The 21,999-nt window shown below is 27.4% G+C and overlaps 2 protein-coding genes across 2 annotated transcripts in view; one reads left to right on the plus strand and one right to left on the minus strand.

Moving 5' to 3' along the window:
• Positions 1-1,761, minus strand: part of LOC115240053 (ABC transporter G family member 20-like) — a 12,863-nt gene extending 11,102 nt beyond the window's left edge. Inside the window, exons 1-2 of the mRNA XM_029815014.1 lie at positions 1,494-1,761; positions 137-681 (exon numbers count right to left, since the gene is read on the minus strand). The gene's annotated coding sequence lies outside the window, so the exon portion shown is untranslated. The remainder of the gene's footprint in view (positions 1-136; positions 682-1,493) is intronic.
• Positions 1,762-12,413: 10,652 nt separating this feature from the next.
• LOC115240464 (ABC transporter G family member 23-like) overlaps positions 12,414-21,999 on the plus strand; it is a 16,080-nt gene continuing 6,494 nt past the window's right edge. The window contains 2 exon segments of the mRNA XM_029815623.1: positions 12,414-13,214; positions 21,926-21,999. Coding sequence (XP_029671483.1) covers positions 13,136-13,214; positions 21,926-21,999 — 153 coding nt within the window. The 5' untranslated portion in view covers positions 12,414-13,135.

Here is a 21,999-nt window from a genome sequence, read left to right on the forward strand (position 1 = left end):
TATATATATATATACATATACATACTAGTCATAAACTGTAATTTATCTTTTTTCTTGGAAAAATGAATCATTAATATATGAACAACATTCCAGGTATAATGACTCAATAAGATTTGCAATCGGCGGCTGTACTAACCTGCAAGATTTTAACGATAAAAATGCCTCCTATTTCTTCGAACAAAGTTTCTTTGAAAAATGAGATCGGTGCGAAGTCAACTAGCGAGCACCTTTGAATGATCTTTTCTTGCTTAAATCATTCTTCTGTTTATTCGTTCGACTGTCCTTGAGCATATCTTGTTAAGAAGTATCGATAAAGATTCTTCAAAGATATATTTGCGAGCAGCTTTTTTTCACTTTTTTTTCACTGTTTTTTTTCAGAACATATCTTCTTAATCTTTTCAAATTATTTAAATATTTTAGACATGTTTTATATATAAGCAATCTTTATTTTTCTTCTATTTTCAATAAATATCTTGAACAATTTATTTTTAAAGTTTATATTTTGCGTGTATAGTCTATTTTTTAATAATTTTTTTACTTGCTCTATTATTCCGCGGAACCAGTTTTCCAGCCATTATTATGAATGATCGCTGATAATCCTTACAATACGTTTGATTTTTAATAACATTTGCATCCAAATCTTCAGTTTTTGCCTCTTCTTAAGAAATGCATATTCCGTTCCTGGTGTAATATATTTTAGCATGATTAGTATTTTAATTCATAGATAAAATTTTGAATATTTATAGATAAAGAAATGGGGTGGGGATCTTTTAATTTTAGAAGATCCAAAATAAAAATTAAATTTATTTTAAATTTATAGATTGAGTTGTTGCTACTTCCTATCTGTCAGTTGACACTGAGATTCTTTGAGATTTTGATTGACTTCCGCATGAGAGAGTATCAAAAGTTTAATATTTTAATTAAGAACAACTTATCTCTAACGTAAAATCTATGAAATTTTCATAAACTTCTATATTAACTAAGACGAAAACAAATGATCAACAATTGCAATTAAATGTCCAAGCATGAGATTTTGGAAGATCTATTTTTGAAAACAAGATCAAAATTGCATCAAATCTGAAAAAATTCTTTGTCAACTGACTTGCAGAAGTGTCAAAAATTCAATTTAAAATATTCATTTAATTATTTACTTTAAAAAATTCTCCGAAGAACATTTTTGTGCGTGTGTGTGTGTGTGTGTGCAATATCAAACCTCGATTTTAAATAGTATATTACAGTAAAGAAAAACAATTGATACACAAAATTTCATTAAGTTTCAAGATACTAAATTAATAAAGATCTATTAGATCCACTCTATTTCTGTAAAATCACAATTTGATATTATCTTGACCGATGTAATACACTCCAACATAAAAATACGAACATTGATTATCAAATAATATCGTAAATAATATCAGAGATTTAATTTCTTAATTTAAAATTTCAAAAAACATTTTTACAGAATCACTTTGGGGAACTAAAGTCTCACTCACAGAATCGTATTATAAAGGACTCTTAGTCCTAAGAGACAGAATGATGTGAAGACACTGTGTACTCGATCACGATTGCGAGATTCGATATATTCCGCGTATTTATCTCGTTCAGAAACTGACTGACGGAAGATCGAACTGGAGAATGCAACCAGAAAACCTAGAGGCCGTACGAGAGTAGAAGTGGTCGCCTGACCACGACGAGGCTCAGCGAGAACTGGCTCTGCTTGGCCCAGTCAGACTTCGCGGACACTCAAATACTGTTTGTGCAATCATTCTTTTTGAGCAAAACAGTTTCTCTTAGAGGGGCAAGCTTTAACGCTTTTTTAATGCTATCTAAACAGATCTCGGGATCATTCTGAGAAAATATTCAAACAATACGTGCCCAAGCCAACATAATTTTAAATGTTCGACTGATAAAATATTCATTTAAAGAGATATTCCAGATCGAGACGATCGTCGAGTTGCGATGATTTGTGCCTCATAAAAAGTAAAACAAAAAATCGCAGAATGTTAAATAATTCATCTTAGATGGAAATTAAAAAATTGCCACAATTATAATATATAGCGAAATTAAACCGAATTATTATTATTCAAAATAATTCTTCAATGTTGTGTTCTCAAGGAAAAACGATCCGAAACCAGTCTGTCTAGATAGGGGAAATTCCCGAAAGATCTTTTGTTCTCATTAAAAATTACTCTTTTTTTTTTCAAGCAAAAGAAAGATTGCGAATGAGATGACGCACTTTAAAAAAATAGAATTGGATGATTAAACTGGTTTTATTAGTATATTTTATTAGCAATATAGTTCTTACAATAAAATTAAATAAAATGCGACTAAAAATGTAGTACATAATGATTTATATACATATAAGGATTATATGAATTCGATTGTAAGATTTCTATTTTATAAAAGCGTGGTGTAAGATTGAAACTAATGTAATATGCATTTTACATACAAAACGAAGCAATAGAATAAATAATCATATTTGTAGAATAAACAATATTAAAAAATAGATATTTTAAACTGAATGTATTATATATCTTAAGATAAACAACTTTTTACTGATTCAAGCCATAAAACCTCGAAAGGCGGAAAAACTGATTATATCATGTGTTAAACATGGCAATATTTTATTCAAGTTTTTTATACACTTTGTGTTTGTCTAAAAAGAAATCCTAAAAATTGATTTTATCTGTAACAAATATCTTATAATTGCATATAACAATTTTCTATCTCACTATCTAAAATACAAAGTATAGTAATAGTATTATATAATTTGACATTACATGATCCATTATATAAATAAAACAAATATAACATTTATTAAGATAAATTACGAGATAGCTTGCTTGAAAATTGCAAATGCTCGATATATAGAACATCTACAATTTGCAGCTAAAAGATGCAAATATATATATATATATATATATTTATTTATTTAAACAAAAAGATTTTTTAGTATATCTAATCTTAAATAAAAAATATAACAATAACAATTATTGATTATTTAGCGAAACGAAAAAAGTAACGTTCAATGCCTTTTTTTCGCAATATTACTGAATGCGAGTGAAATTCGATTAGAAACCGGAACTGTGCTCTGGAAATCTTTATTGCAATATTCACGCATGGTATATTCAACCATGATAAGCAGAATACACATATCGGTGCGCATTTACGAAATTGCATTCATTTTCAGTACAAAGGCTTTATGAAACGAAATAAAATGTAGTATAAAACGTCATAAAATGTACAAAAAATATAAAATTTATAAAAAAATATATATAAAAATGAAAAAAATACAAATTACATCCGCAGAAAGAGTCACTATTTCAATGATTTTCTTTTGTTTGCCAATAATAAGAAGAGTTATGCCGTGAACACGTCAAGGCGATCCTCTTTTTAGAGCTGTCTTATTTGTTAGCCATTTTTTCCTCGGTAAATAACGATGATAATAATAATAGTATGAGATGTTTTGCTGAACATATTTTTTACAACTCGTTTCATTCTAATCAAAAATTTAAAAAATCACGTATGATGAAAGAACATATAAAAACTGCATCATGTGCAAAATTGCATATATAGGTGAGATCCAGATAAAATAAAAACAAAAATTTATGAAAGCTAGTGTTTAAACAAAGATCCATAAAGTGGATCTTTTTCCAATAACCCAGTTATAAAATTATAATGAAATTATTTAATATCGAATGATATAAAGATCACACATACACACTTCTAAATTATATAATCATGTTTATACAGGATGTATCTGAAATAATACACTAAACTTTAGGAGCATATTCTAGAGATCAAAATAAGACTTTTTTTCTTATGAACATGGGTCCGCAAATGAAACCTCCTCCGAGCAAGAGGCCCCTAAAGTTTGGGGAAAAAATTAAAAATTGGCTGTATTTCAGAAAAAAAAATGGCAGATCTTGGTTTTGATGTTACCTATTACCCTCTCTTGAGAGATAAATAAATTTGCGTTGCGAGTGTTTGGTCAATTTCACACATTTTCGAATTTTAGCTCGGAGGGGGGTTCATTTGCGGACCCATGTTCATAAGAAAAAAAAAGTCTTATTTTGACCTCTAGAATACGCTCTTAAAGTTTAGTGCATCATTTCAGATACACCCTGTATATACACTGGGCACATATGCACTGTGTGGTTTTATCTGCTTTTGTGAATATTATTTCTTTTCGTAAGTTTTAGATAGCTTTATTTCTATTTGGACAATGTATATGTATATATACCTATATATATTATGTATGTAAGAGAGATCTTATTTTTTGTAATTTATATTCTATTAATTATTCATTGCGGTGTTCTCTCTCCGTCTCTCCGCAAAATTTAAAAGTTAAAGCAGACTATATGCAAAGTGTTCCATAAAACAACAAGTACAACGAGTAGTAGAACGAACAGCACATCGATATTTCAAGTACAGGCGTGACATAGCTTACATAGCTTCATTCAATATTTGATAATTTTAATATTTGATGTCTATATACATGGCCATAGACGCGCGTAGGCGAGATATACACAGAATATACGGTATAAAAGCACAGTGTATTGATTCACAAACCGCGTTTCCGATATTTTGTAAATGGCAATATGCAAGACAAGATTCTCTTAAAATATGATTGTAATAAATATTACATTTAAAACTATGATAAGAAATAATGTAAAAAAATAATTTATCTAATTTTTGGTAGGTATTATAAAGTTGTAACATGTAAAATACATAACTGTTTATAATTAATAGTAAAATCTAAAAAAATAAAGCTTTTTAAACACCCAAAATGTTTTAAAAACGGTAATTAAAACAATTCAAATAAAGAAAGCGCAAGAAAAAAAGATTTTAATATAATCTTTATTTAAACTATATCCTTTTTTTCTTTCTTTATTATTGTATTATTTATTTTTCTATAATTGCACCAGCTAATTGTTGATGATATTGTACTAATTGCAGTCATTGTGATAAATATGACGTACATTACTGAGAATGCTTGTTGATAATCCTGAGAAGTTCACCTTGCAATCTTTTATAGCAAAAAATCAGAAAAATAGTTATCATTGCTGTAAACACTACGGTGAGATCTAAAAAACTATAATTTAAGTCTTAATTGCAAAAATAGTTGCTAATGGAAAAAAGACGCATTTATGTATCATGTCGTTAAATACAAAACATGTCGCATATGTCTTTATACAGTTTTTTTTGTAATTTTCGAGAAAATAAATTATGCAATTTTTTTAGAATATTTAGTAAAATTTTTTTTTCTTTTTTAATACAAAATATCGTTTTTACACACGCAATCTTATTTTAATTAAATATAAAAAGTTTAAAAACAAAGACGATTAAAAAAATCAAAAACATTGTTTTCAGTTTTACATAGCGGATAATAAATCTTATTTTTTACTATTTATTTTTCTTTTATTTTAATGTAATTTCTTATCAAGTTTGTAAAATTCATATTACCAATTTTATATATTGAAAAAGAAGAGGATTAGATTTCTAAATTATGATATATATCAGATAAAAAACTTTTCCAATTTTTAAAGTATTCAAACATTTATTATTACTTGAAAAATCGCACATGTTTCTTAAAAACCGAAACATATTTTTATAAGGAATTATTTTAATGTGACATTTAATTATTTAAATGTTTCATAAAGCTGTAGGTTTCAATATTTGTTGAGATAACATTGAATTATAACATGAAAAACTTAATTACTATCTGGGTTCTTAATACGTCAAATCAGCACAGCATCCATGCATTTTTCTTTACTCGTCTACCCTTTACTCCTTTATAATTTTATTTTTATCAAGTTTTTAAAGAAAAATGTAATCTAAATCTTTTTCAGAAAAATACAGAAAAATAATTTTAAGCTGCAGAAATTTATATAAATAATTTTCTCAAACTTTGTTATTAAACAAATTAATTTCTAAATTGAAATTATGTAGCAATTTTAAATGTTTCATGAAGTTGAATTTTCCAATATTTGTTGAGATTTAAAGATAGAAAATAATATAATAATATATAATATAGAAAAATTAAAAACAAACTTCTAAATATTATTCTACATCAAAATTACTGTCAAAAATATATGATTTGCATTTCTCTTGGTAACCGTTATGCAACTCGACAATTATGACTTTCTTTCGTATAGCGGAAATGACGCACAAAGAGAATGCTCAAAAAGCTAAAATCATCTTGAAACACACCGATCACGCTTTCGTTTTCTCTCATCAGTGAAAACTGCTATAAGATTTGTCTCATACCATTAAATAGTTACATAATTGTTTTTGAACTATATTTTTTTATACTCAGTCATGCAAATGAGCAGTTTTTATCTTATAAAGTGATGCGTTAAAAATCATGCAACCGGTAATTATATGCAGAATGCAATCATCTGCAACGTAAATCGCAAATCTTCTGTTTGGAAACAGGAGCAGCGGCTCCATTTCCAAAGAGAGACAAGGTCAACCAGGTACTGCGCAAACCAGTTTTCGTTTCGAGCCATCAGCGCCTTTTTCCAACGACGAGAAAGTTTATTTTTTTCTGCGTATCATTCTGGAAATCTCTCTCATTGTCAGATGAATTAAGTTAAGACTTAGAAAAGCCTACTTTTTGCGAAATAACGACTTTATAAATATAAAACACTACAAATGTCACAATTAAGACATTATTTAATTATTAAATATATTCAGAGCCTGTTGATTGACTTTGTTGCATCTGCTTTTGCATCATAAAAGGGAAAGTATATCTGGTTGCTCATTAACAGGTGCACTCGTAGATAATAATGCTTTTACGTTAGCCGGCCTCCGATGATAAGAATGATCAGAGCCACATGATTATTTCAAGATATTTACATTTCAGCCGAAAAGTCTGTGGGTTATCAATATATAGGAGCAATCAATCTCGCATTTTTTATTGTTATATATTTTCAAACTTTATTTCTCCATATAATGTCGAATTCTAATAATAGTAATTGTTGAAGCATTATACAAAAATATTAATAACATATACACACAAATTGTATTATTATATCATTTTAAAATAATGATTATCATCGAATTTTAATGGTATAAAAACAAATCCATAGACAATATTTTTGAAACAAAAAAAGTCACGATAAAATCAAGATAAAATTATCGAACTTTATTGTTGTGCAATATTGATTCATTCTTTCATTGTTTTAGCTACAGAATTATCTAAAGTAATATTAATAAACGATTATATCTCTTGAAATTGTATCATAAAAGCTTTTTAAAATGTCCTTTGTATAATTTTTATTAATAAAATCTACAAGTTAAAAACAAATTATGATAAAATAAATTATATTAAGAGAGATGTATACGTGTGTGTTATGTGTAAATACAAAGATTTATATAGAAAAATTAAAAACAAACTTCTAAATATTATTCTACATCAAAATTACTGTCAAAAATATATGATTTGCATTTCTCTTGGTAACCGTTATGCAACTCGACAATTATGACTTTCTTTCGTATAGCGGAAATGACGCACAAAGAGAATGCTCAAAAAGCTAAAATCATCTTGAAACACACCGATCACGCTTTCGTTTTCTCTCATCAGTGAAAACTGCTATAAGATTTGTCTCATACCATTAAATAGTTACATAATTGTTTTTGAACTATATTTTTTTATACTCAGTCATGCAAATGAGCAGTTTTTATCTTATAAAGTGATGCGTTAAAAATCATGCAACCGGTAATTATATGCAGAATGCAATCATCTGCAACGTAAATCGCAAATCTTCTGTTTGGAAACAGGAGCAGCGGCTCCATTTCCAAAGAGAGACAAGGTCAACCAGGTACTGCGCAAACCAGTTTTCGTTTCGAGCCATCAGCGCCTTTTTCCAACGACGAGAAAGTTTATTTTTTTCTGCGTATCATTCTGGAAATCTCTCTCATTGTCAGATGAATTAAGTTAAGACTTAGAAAAGCCTACTTTTTGCGAAATAACGACTTTATAAATATAAAACACTACAAATGTCACAATTAAGACATTATTTAATTATTAAATATATTCAGAGCCTGTTGATTGACTTTGTTGCATCTGCTTTTGCATCATAAAAGGGAAAGTATATCTGGTTGCTCATTAACAGGTGCACTCGTAGATAATAATGCTTTTACGTTAGCCGGCCTCCGATGATAAGAATGATCAGAGCCACATGATTATTTCAAGATATTTACATTTCAGCCGAAAAGTCTGTGGGTTATCAATATATAGGAGCAATCAATCTCGCATTTTTTATTGTTATATATTTTCAAACTTTATTTCTCCATATAATGTCGAATTCTAATAATAGTAATTGTTGAAGCATTATACAAAAATATTAATAACATATACACACAAATTGTATTATTATATCATTTTAAAATAATGATTATCATCGAATTTTAATGGTATAAAAACAAATCCATAGACAATATTTTTGAAACAAAAAAAGTCACGATAAAATCAAGATAAAATTATCGAACTTTATTGTTGTGCAATATTGATTCATTCTTTCATTGTTTTAGCTACAGAATTATCTAAAGTAATATTAATAAACGATTATATCTCTTGAAATTGTATCATAAAAGCTTTTTAAAATGTCCTTTGTATAATTTTTATTAATAAAATCTACAAGTTAAAAACAAATTATGATAAAATAAATTATATTAAGAGAGATGTATACGTGTGTGTTATGTGTAAATACAAAGATTTTTACAAAACATTTTTATAATTTCTAATTAACTTGACTAACAATAAGCGTCAGAAATTAATTTGTTTAATAATAAAAAATACAAGAAGATGAACAGCTGTAGTTTAAAATGACGTTTTTACTAAAAATTGTTGAAAAACCCACTAAAAGCAACCTTTTCTCTTTTTTTCATTAAAAAAGAAGAAATTGTGATAAGTGTAAGACTTTTATAATATTTCAAAACTCTTATCATTTGAAATTCTTATCATTTGAATAATGATTTTTATGCCTTTAATACGTGAATTTGATAAAAATAGCAATACCCCATTTTTATTAAATTTTGATTTGAAGAAGCGCTATTTTTGAGAGTTGACCAAAGTACCAAATAGAAAAGTTTTTTGTTTTGGCGTGTTGATTTTACTTCTTTAGTTTGGACATGCAGATCTGGGACACTCTGTATATACATATTTACATTGTTGTGTATTTATATTGTTTCATCATGACTGAAAATCTAAATTTTGCAGAAACGACGCAACGATCATGCTTCTTTTATTGCACTCGCGTAATTAGTTTAATTTATATTATTATCGAAAACGGTTGCCAATATAAAAAGCGAAAAGAGAGCAAGAGAGGTCATGTAGTTATAAGTATAAAATTCAACTGGATTAATTTCTGTGCATGTAAATTACAGAGCGTTTAATAGTAATTTGCTTCTTTGTAGTTTGTGCTGATGTATGTTATTTTGTACAATCATCATCGCGGAAATTGTGTATTTTGACAGTTTGAACAAGTGCTAAAGATTGATAATTAAACAAGTAATTTTATTTCTTAAGAACGAGTTTTGCTATTGATTGATTTGACATGTCACTATATACAATATTATTTATTCTTTTTTTCACATAAATATATTCCATATCTTACATCTCCTGTATGTATTTAAAATAATAATTAAGTCGAATTAGATTTCAAATAGTTTTAAATAGATTTCAAATAGTTAGTTTAATAGATTTAGTTAATTTAATAGATCTAGATTTGCATAGATAGTATTTATTGATAAATAATAACGTTGAATATTCTGCATTCAACGATTCCTTCCCTTTATCCCCACTTATCTTGAATGTCTCTCGTTCAACGACTCCTTCTCTTTACCCCCACTTTCATAAATCAAGGTTGTTTCCTTATAAAACTGAAAGTACATTCGTACTTACGCTAGTCCTTAAACAAGTCGAGAAAAGTTTACGTATCGATCGAGTGTGTGTTTCAGGACAACAGATATAAATGTGTTTAAATATTACAAATATACACTTTGTAATAAAAATAATCAATGATTTGCAAAACTGTTAAAAACAATCTGTGCTGTGTTCTTAAGTGTATTTGCATATTTTATTTTAAATTATTAACCCTTAGACAGTTCTGACACAAGCTGCACACAAATGCTTGGATCCTTTCGGAGATTGACAATATCTTTTCTCTCCTTTTCTCATCTATATATTTTAAAACAAGTTTTAGTTTGTTAGAACAATTAATCTCTTAATTTCTAAATTCTTCTTTCGGTAAGACTTCCATGTACGATCCACCTCCGATTTTGATGAAATTTTACAGAAATGTAGCACTTATTAAATGTAGTCGAATGCCGCAAGTGCAAATGTACGAAAAAGTCTAATTTCCGAGATATTCAAATTTTAATTATCTGGCCAAATGGACAATTTTTAAGATCTCCATATAAAAAAAAAGACTATTATTTAAAAATATTTCGCTGAAATGTTTCATTTTATTAATGTGTTACAAGACTGTAAACACGAACATGTCATAATATCATTCCCCCAAAAAAAAGAAATAAAAAAAGCTCATTTTCTTACGTTTTTGGATACAATCAGCACATGTAAACAATAATAACATCTAAATAATAATAACTCGCTTCGCGCAGAAAGTTGCAAACCCATGTAAACCGTATAATTATGGAAACGTCGCGGACGGCTGAAATATTGCGGACGATGAAATTTGTTTATCTTGTTTTTTTTTTAATAATATTTTAACACGCTGGTGTTTACATCTTGTAACATTAACTTGTAAAATGAAACATTTTAGCAAAATATTTTTGAATTTTAATCTTTTTTTATATGGAAATCTTAAAAATTGTTCATTTAATAGATAATTAAAATTTGAATATCTCGGAAACTAGATGTTTCCGCACATTCGCATTTGCGGTATTTGACTACATTTAATAAGCATTACATGCCTGTAAAATTTCATCAAAATCGGAGTGGGTCGTATATGGAAGTCTAGCCAAATTAATTAAACAAAAAATTAAGATAAGATGAATATATCGTGCCTGTCTTATTAATACTTTATTGTCAAGCATAACGTTGCGTTTTGCATTCATTTATGCTCACTGAATCTTAAAAATGTTCTTAAAAAGTTCAGACATTTTCTATGCATTTAATAAGGAGTTTTTTAAATTATAATTAGCTAGATGCGCCTATTATCTTCTGGTATCAATTATGATAATTAAAAATTTTGAATAATAAATATCTCGTAAAACCCTCGCGGATAATAAACAAAACTAAAAATACAAAATATTCCGTGCTTTTTCTGATAATTAATATGCAAGAAAATATATATTTATAATGTTAATTATATACAACAAAAAAATAATTCATCTAGTTAACTTGAGACAAAAAATGTCATAAAATAAAGAATATTTTTATAATTCTTAATTATATAATCCGTCCTCTCGTTCTTGTTAGTCTGAAAAAAAATTCTTCTCGAATCTCGAATAAGGCTTCATGCGACTAAACGTTCTTTCTCCTCAACTGAATAGTCTCTACAATTGACCTCTAATCAAACCATTATTATCCATTATACCATTATATTAAATCATGCTAAGATGTGAAACTTTATTTTGAATCACAAATGTAAATTATCTATTTTGAATATTTTATCTGTGTGATATGCTCTTAAAACAAATTTATAATTGTTACTCTAAATTTGTTTTAAGAATGCAAAAAACTTATTAGTCGAAGAAACATGAAATATATTATGGAATTTTTGTAATTAAATACATATATATGTATTTTATTTTCTCATAAATTATTTAAAAATCGCTCAAACATCGTACAAATATAATTTACCTAATATCGCAATATCGCATCTTACCAAGCATAAGCAATTGTTAAACTCTTAAGGAATCTACCACCAGTCCATAGATCCCCACCTTTATACATTACCTCTATACTTACCATTACCAGTATTCCGGGTGAAGCTAGTGCGCTACTAAAACGGGGTCAACACTCAAATGCAGTCTTTGCTGGACTTGTGCTACAGACGGAACGTTCGGTCAAGTTATTATGATATTTGCAATATCATATAAGTATACTTCGTACATAGTGCCATTTCTGCAAATGCATTAATATTGTTAATAAAATTATCTTGAAAATCTGTGAAATTTATCAAATTTTGTTAACGAAGCTATTTTGAAATTTTCTACAAAGTGAAAAGTTGAATTAAAAACTTATTAAAATTCTTTTTAATATTAAAATGATTAATTTTTTTATCAAAAATTGTATTATTTACTAAAATCTCTTTTAAAAATAAAATTTAAATTTAGAATAAAAGTAAAATAAAAAAAAAATATTTTCTATACAATAAAATATAAATTAAAAAAGATAAAGTCACAATATAATCATAAATTCTATATACCAAAAAATAATTATATATAAAAATGTCTATTTCGAATTAATTATCAAATTAAATCATCAAATTTATGTTACGTTTATTGCTTTCTCTGACTCTTTCATTGAAATTAAGTTAATAAAGCTGAAGAATTTAAATTTATATGTAATTTAAATTATTTTCACTTTCAAAATCTTAGATTATAAGGTATTTTAATCTCTACATTATGAAAAGCTGGAATTAATGATGGAATTAAAACCAATACGATCACATGTGAATATTAAACTGATTTAAAAAGATTAATATTTATGTATAGTATTTGAATTATGATTTTTGTCTGCAAATTTAATATTTTTTATCAAATATAAAACATTTTTATTTAATATCTTTCTTTCTAAATAATTTGCTGATATTAAATTAGTTGGAATAATGATGATTATGGTAACAAAAGCAAGTAAGAAAATAATAAAATATACATCGTGTGCTTCATATAATAAAACATGCAGCGAAAAATAAACAAAAAGAACGGCGCGCGCGCGCAAGAAATTTTTAAAAAAACAATAAGCGCTTGCTTATTAAATCGAACGCAAGCAAACGTTAATGAGAATAATATTGTTATGAATATGTGAAAGTGCTCTTATATTTTCGGAAAACTGCATTATTACGTTATTATGCGAGATACTGTAAATTCCTCTCATAACGGTGGCATAAATTGTTAATGATTAACCAATTTTACGACCGGAAGTTTTTCTACATTAACGATGCCACCGCGCAATCGAAAAGGTCAGCCATTCTCTTATAGATCGTCGTGGTTTATGAAAATGCGCAAGGATCCAAAAGGTGACTATTGAAGGACTCCACTTTCACTGACAATAAGAAAAATCAAGAAAATAGTACACAAGATAGAGAATGTGAAAAACTTTGTCACTTTTCTTTTGTCAATTTATTTGTTTATAGATTTGTCTGTGAGTCTTCTGTGTTCAATTCGTCTAGACGTTATCGTATTTTTATTGCAAAAATTAAAAACTAATATATTATCTATTCAATCACAGATATTTTGTTTTGTTATTCTTCAGATTTATCTTAATTCTGCTTGGATTGAGGACAAATTAAACAGAATTTTTTAACGACACAAATTACACAATTTTTCTACATACACAATTACAATTATATTCTACAAACATTACAATAAAACAATAAATTATTTTTTATATTCTCTTCTCTCTTTTTATCTACGCAATTCGTAAAATTACTAGATTTCATTAGACTTAACGAGACGTGCACGCCTTATAAAATCTTTCCTTATGTCACAACATTGTATAAGGAAAATTATTACACACTTGATATTTAAATTCTATGAATTGCTTTGAATATATTAATGTGCAAAAATATTAAATGTGTAATAATTAATGTCATTCATTTCTGGTTACTAATGAAATTACCATATTCATATATACGCATACATTTTCTCTCCTAGATACACACACTTTAACAGCTTTTTTGAGTAAATACAGTCTTATGTGTGACTTTTTTGTGGTTTCCTTGGTATAAATAAAATGTTATTAATTTTCCCTGTAGTTTTCCATGAATGTTTCTTGGTTATTTATTAAAAACTTTATTTATATAAAAATAATGAACCATTAAATTTTTATTAAATATTAAAAATGAGATCTATTTTTAATTTAAACAAGATCCAATATAAAAAATTTTGTCATTAATTTATTTCTTAGAATAGAACTCTTCGAATTTTCGAAAACACTATGGCACAAACGCATCGACCTAGAATTACATTTTCTGGCATTATTTGACGAGACTACATCTTGTACACGCAATGTATCTTATCTATACAGCTGATTCCACCTGACTTCCGTTATGAAAAGATTCTCCTAACGGTAAATAATTCGCGTACCAGTTTTTCCAAAATATATTTAGATATATATTTAGAATTAAGTTTTAAATTCATTTTCAGTTATCATCGGATATCTATTCAATTTTTGCATATACAGGGTGCGGCATTTATAGTGACGCGGGCATATTTTTCGGAAATGAAGTGAGATATCAAAAACGTTTTTTTTTTTTTTTTTAAATCACTCCCGACTTCGTTTCCGAAAAATATGCCCGCGTCACTATAAATGCCGCACCCTGTATATGTATGTATATGTATATATATATATTAGGTGATAAAATGTAGCTTAAGTGATAATAAGAGTCAAAATAGGTATATTAAAATTGTAAATTTGTAATTGTACATTGGAATATTGTACTCACCGAATAAATTAAACAAAGCACACTTTACAAAAAGCAGTAGTGATCAATAATGAGAACAATTATATGCGGGAACAATTATTTCTGATTAACTAATTGTGAATCTAGTTCTGTTAGAATCTCTGGTTAAATATGATTAATAAACAAAGCTTTACCTAATAACTATTATAAGTATCTGTCATTTAACAGTAGGAACGAGGAACATTCATCTTCTATTGAGCAATGTCCGGCATTGAACAACCTTTCTCTATATATACAGTGATTATAAGCGTGACTACAAATAGTTTCTGTAATGCCGTATCCTACTTTAAAAAATCGTAGAGTAAAACCTCCTATATATCTACATATATATTCTTTCCACAAAAGTTTACTTTTAAAGAGTCGCAAATATTTCATTTGACATCGAATTAACATCAAAAATCAAATATTAAAGTAAAGTTGAAATTCTGATCCAATCGACATTAAAATAGTACAAATTATTGACAAATCTTTGACTAATATTTCAATATAATTTAAACATTAAATCAACCACAATTAATTATATTCAAATGCTTTGTGTCAAGATTAAGACTTCTAAACAATATCATCTCAATAGATTCTCTAAAAGTCGAAATAGCCTTGGTCATTAGATAATTTTATTTAGATATTATAATCACGAAAATTAAAATAAGAATTCTACTAATTTTATTAAATAGAAACAATTTAGAACGAATTAGAATAGGCAATTAGGACCCAGCGCAGTGTATAGAGCGCAATTGATTTTATTAAAGAGAGAAAAACATATATAATAAAATTAGCGAACGTTTCGGTCTTTTTTTGAGACCATCCTCAGCGCAGACAAAAATAATAAATATCAATTTATATAGTGTTAAATAAAAATCGACATTAAAATCGCAAATAAAGTTGGTAAATAGTTAAAAATAAAATAAAAGCGTCATTATTGTCAAGAGTAAAACGCCGGATAACAAGTCTTATAACCCTTGACAATAATGATAGCTTCATTTTATTTTTAACTATTTACCAACTTTATTTGCGATTTTAATGTCAATTTTTATTTAACGCTATATAAATTGATATTTATTGTTTTTGTCTGCGCTGAGGATGGTCTCAAAAAAAGACCGAAACGTTTGCTAATTTTATTATATATGTTTTTCTCTCTTTAATAAAATCAATACACTACGCTGGCTCCTAATTGCCTATTCTAATTCGTTCTAAATTGTTAATATTTCGGAGCCTGTTCTATTTGTCTTAATTTTTGATGTTTATTAAATAGAAAGCACTTAAAAAGAGAATAAACACATAGAAATGCATATCACTAAAGAAAATATTAGAAATAGAAATAAATATTAAAAAATATTAAGAAATTGAAATTATTTTATTTCAAAACAAAAATAAAATATAATAGATTAACGCATCATGAATTAGGAAATTAATCTATTCCGTTCTCATATTTGAAGTAAAATAATTCCAAATTGCTCTTCCTAATATTTAATATTATTTATTTCTCGTTTTAATATTTTTTCTATTGTGTGTTGTGCCTAATAGTGAGAGCACTTATCAGCGCACCGATCTATGCGTAAGTATCTCGTAAATAAATATCCATATATCCAAAATTTTTAATTTTACCACTATAATAATATATAATTTTTATTATTCATGTAAATTTGTATCAAATTTATTACTAATAATAATAAAAATATAATTTACAATCAATTTAGATAATTTTAGACAATACAAAACATTCAAAAATAATAAAACAATATGGCACAAAAATCGACTTTTAATTCGTCCCAACGGGCTTTCAACCGCTTAGACATCGAATCAACGTTAAACTGACATTACACTTCTAACTGGATTGAGCATTAGATGTTTATATAAAAGCATTCCATAGAAATAAAACTTTCAGAATACAAAATTTCTTTATGCAAAGATTCAATAACATATCGCATATCAACATAAAGAAATGGATAAATTTATAATTTATAAATAATTCAAAAGTTCGATTTCGAAGATAAAATATAATCTTGAATGCTTATATATTTATATTTGCAAAACAAAATTTAATTAATTAGCAAAAAAAATGTGATTAATTTGAAAATGTAACATTATAACTAAAAATAACTAAATTAATAACATTGACATCTTCTTATTAGATCATCAGCATTATAGTTGGAAAAAAATTGGATTGTATTAATAAAAAGGGATAAAGTTCCGAAAACAATAAATCTCCGATTGCGCTGAAATTTTAATCAAAGCTTGTCCTTGACTTGAGTATAAAGCACCTTGAGGGTTTTTTGCCGACGAAGCCCCCTTTGCTCCCTATGCTCCCTCAAAGTTCCAAAAATTTTTACTGTATATCACCGAAAATATTGATTTTACGAAAAAAAGTTTTAGGCAAAAAATAAAGCCCCTAAAAAATTCTACAAAAAAGGTTATATACATTTTTTTACATAAACCCATTATTTTAGAAGTTACGTGATAAAATAATAATTTTAACGCTATCGTGTTAATACAATGTATTGGATCTGATTCATAGGGAAATATATTAATAGATTTCCTTCAGTTGTAGATTCCCAAATCAATTTCTTCTTGTAAACCCATGTGAAACCTCACTTTGCATTAAAAATTATATGCGTGGAGGCAGTGTGTTCCGCCCGCCCTACGGGGGAGCTCCACTACCAAAGAACTAGACACATTGGTACAATATATTTTTACACGAGAACGTTAAAATTATTATTTTATTACATAACACCCAAAATAATGGGTAAAAAATGTACATAACCTTTTTTGTTCAATTTTTTAAGAGCTTTATTTTTTGTTTGAAATTTTTTTCTCTAAAATCAATATTTTTGGTGATATACAGTAAAAATGTTTGGAACTTTGAGGGGACATAGAGGGCAAACGGGGCTTCGTCGAAAAAAAACCCTCAAGATGCTTTATACTCAAGTCAAGGACAAGCTTTGATTAAAATTTCAGCGCCATCGGAGGTTTATCATTTTCGGAACTGTATCCATAAAAAGTTGCGTAATAAGTTAAATTGCATCCATTTAAATATGATGGCCTTTATTTGAATTGTAAAACATAGGAATTAATAATTTTTGGTTCACTATTATACATAAATGCGTGGGGATATGTAGGAGTAGTGTTATATTAAAAAAGTTTGCATAGTTAGAAAGCTGTCAGTCTTCGCGTAGCGCGTATTGGAGAATACGTCTTGATAAAATCTACAGAAAATGTCTATAATAATCGCATATAATAACTTTGAAACTTCTTTGAATCTATAATATACACAGTGTTTTATATAGTTTGTATTTTTTTGTTAATACATTTTATTTATGACATTTTATTTGTGACAATTAATCCAATGTGTGATATTTAAAACAGTTAGAAGAATATCTCGGTGGACCGTGAAAACAACTTTTCTTTAAATTTCTGATAATTAATTGAATTATTTCTTTTGTGATCGGAAAAATATTTATAAAGAAGAAATTGTATCAAAAAAAATTTGAATACATTTCAAGTATTTTATGGAAGAAAAAAAAATGTTGCAAGTTTGATTAGTGTGGTATGTAATAGTGGTATATATAAAAAAAATATCAAACATACATATCAAATAATGATAAAATATAATTTAAAAAAAAAATACAGATATAAACGAAAATACAACACGCGATATGCTCTCTGTGTGATTTAAACCAATTTTAAAATAAAGAGAATTAAATATCAAAAATGTTTCTTAACAAAATTAAATTAGTCAATCAAAATTTAATTAAAAGTTACACACTATATTTAAACTCATATTTGCATAATACTTTTTAATGTAGATTAAATTAGCTTAATAAAATCAAAGATAACTTTTCTATTAAATAACATAGAATTTAAATAATTAATTGAATATGACTTTATACTTCTTAAAACAATATGATTTTAATTGACATTGGATATTGATATAATCCAAATTATGTACAATCGTATAAATATAATTCTTTGTTTGAGAAAATGATAAATAATATGATTGATACGGGTAATGGAGAGAAATATATTATATAGAGCACACACAATATGTGTTAATAACCCTCTACGAGGGTCTCATTTCATAAATAATACACAATTTGGCAACGCCACGGACTGAATGATGCAATCCCAACGAAATTTTTGGACAATTGTAGTGGAGAATTTGAAAAAGCGATATGCGGCTTAAAAACTTCCATAGTGCATATCATTGTGAATTGATGAATGTTAGAAATGGCCTCTGCAAACGCCTCACTGTGCTCCTGTACTGTGACGCGTAAAGATCAACGATCGTACATCAAGATTGAAACTTTACGTGACCAAAAATCCAACTGACATTCACAGTGCTTTGCGTGAAGTTTGTGATAATCAGACAGTATTCTATATTTTGACGAACGATTTGCAGAAAAGAAAAATTTCGGCCCGATGTACGATCGTTGATCTTCACGTATCACTGTACCTGAGACGTCTGCAGAGATCATTTCTAACACTCGTCAATTCACAATGACACGCACTATGGAAGTTTTTTAAACCACGTATCGCTTCTTCAAGTTCTTCACTACTATTACTGTGCAAAAATTTAGTTGAGATTACACCATCCAGTCCGCAGCGTTATCATATTGTGCATTATTTATGAAATGACTCTCATACTTTCTTCTGTGCAACTATTTTTTGTTAAACTCACTCTAACTCTTTTTATCTTTTATAATTACAATTACAAATAGTTTCATGTAAACGTCAAAGTCATAAGTAATATATAACTAATAATTAAAGTGCACATGATTACATATTGAAAATTAAATTCTTATTCCAATGTACATATGTACAATAGAATGTACAAAGTGTTTATACAAATGACATTAAAGGAAAATAAGATCGACTGAGAGAAAGAACATTTATCAATCTAGAATTCGAATTTTAAATATTCAAAAATGGATTTTGGGCCTTTCGGACATGATAAAAACGATAGAGATCTTCATTTTTGCTAATGGTTACTCCTAATTACCGAAAATCATTAAGAGCGCCTTATTTCTTATGCGTTATATGCATATATTCAAAGTATACAAAATTCCAAAGCCTTTCCTTTGCTAGGGCTACTTTAAAAAATAAGTTCGTTGTGTTTGTCGTTCTTTAATTGTTTTTTAAAAGCAAACAAATTGTTTTACTATTACATATAATTTCTTTTTCAGCTTTCCAAATTACTCTGTAAATGTTACAAAAAAGCAAATGCGTATGCAATTTAACAAAAATAATTACTTATTTGCATTTCTTTGTTTTAAACGCCAGAAATTATTTTCTAATATAAACATAATTACAAATTATAAATTCAATTTAATTAATATTGGAAAATAAATTCATGTAAAGAATCTACCATCAATGGGGAATTAGTCGCTAACTGTTTTCAACAGTTTTTTTTTCAAAATCTATTTATTTTAAAAAAGTCTACTTCACTTTTGATATTAGAAACTCTCTGAATTGTTGAGATTGTCATTCAAAGCCACGGTTTATAAAATGTAACATATAAAAAGAAATTTGTGTTTGGTTGCTTTCTTATAAATACTCTATATTTTTTATTATAATGTAAACTAAAAATCTATTTTTTGTGCAGAATTACAAGTAAATTTCATGTATTACTAAAGTAAAAGATAAGTCACATCATATTGCTAAAACATATGTAATAAGACATAAGAGATATGGCACTCCTTGTGATTATTCTCGATAATAAAGAGTAACTATTATCTATTAGTAAAAATGAATTTCATCACTGTTTTTGCTATATCCGAAAGTCCGAAACGGAACCGAAGAAATTCATTTGTAGATATTTAGAATTAAGATCCCAGATTGACAACCCAGATTCTCTTTGTGAGTAATAAAACAATATTTATTTCTATCAAACTAGAATATTATTTTTTCATCTCGCAATTACAAATTCCCGCGAAATATCTGCAAATCTCTAGACTTCTGGAAATTACATCTACTACATTGACGATTTATACATACACGGAAAAAAAAAAATGCTGTTGCTTCAATTAAAGTCTACGTCACGGGCTGCCACAAACATACATAGTTCATTCAATGATATTTTTATTAAACCAAATATCTGGATTATTAAAACAACTATCCAGATATTTGACGTAGACTTTAATTGAAGCAACAGCATTTTTTCCGTCTAGTATATGTAATATTACCGTCACGTCATTCAATATTCTTATATAAATGTTAAATAGAGCTATTACAGATATATATTGATCATCATCAGAACTAGATTTTTCTGTAGAGATGTTTATGTAAGAATACATATGTAATTTAATGTTACGATGTTATGCAAAATATATGATATGCAAAAAGCAAGTTTTTATTAACATTTATTAATTGCTGTTGATAACCTTAATTCGAAAAACATCATCCACACCAATGTCGTTCTATCTTTGCTCAACTTTCAGTAAATAACAAAGATAAAATGACGCTCATGAGTGCAAATGGGTGACGTTCTTAAACGCAGACCTGAAAAGATCTGATAAGCATGATTTTGATCAATATCCATATTATTTTGTTGTGTTATTTTATTTTTCTAGGAATTAGTTAATCGCAATTCGTGTTTCTGAGAATTTTAGTGAGTATTCCCTGTGCAATAAATATAATTCACGAATGTTTCTTTCATCAATTTAATTATGCCAACTGAATTGATAAGTGCCACAACAATCGTATTCGTTGTTTATTGCAAATAAGAAAGGCAGTTTGTCACTCCACCTTCGTCGAAACAATAAACTCAAGCCAGCAAAAAAAAAAGAATTACCTGAGCAACTTCCATTGTTCTCGCTTTTTTTTTCTTCTTAACATTGTCTCTGAAATAACTTAGATAAATCATATTTTGGCATTTATTACTTCAGCGAATACATATATGACTCATCACAAAATTTTTCATATTTCCTTTTAATCATTTTCTCCACATTATTTAGTTTGTTGCCGGAGAGTTAATATGTTTTGTTATTAGAAATGAAAATCTATTAAGAAACTATTAAGAAACTATAAATAAATCTATTAAGTAGATTGATATATTTGTTAAACCAATTAATTGCCAATAACAAAAGTATTCCGAAATTAAAAATTCGAGATATCAATCTCTGCTAAAAGCTAAATTTTAAAACAGAATTGAACACAATTTGAAATTTTCCTCTATTATTTTTCTTTTCTTTCTACAGTAACATTTTGAAATACTAGTCGCTTGAAGACTAGTCAGTGTTTGGATTATCCAAAACAGAAATATATTACAGTTCGATCGCTGAATGAACAGTCCTCGCCGTTGCGCAAGATGGTGCAGCAAAATGCAGTGATCGTGAGGAATGCC

Source organism: Formica exsecta, unplaced genomic scaffold (assembly GCF_003651465.1).
Source record: "Formica exsecta isolate Colony F162 unplaced genomic scaffold, ASM365146v1 scaffold117, whole genome shotgun sequence".
Classification (NCBI taxonomy): domain Eukaryota; kingdom Metazoa; phylum Arthropoda; class Insecta; order Hymenoptera; family Formicidae; genus Formica; species Formica exsecta.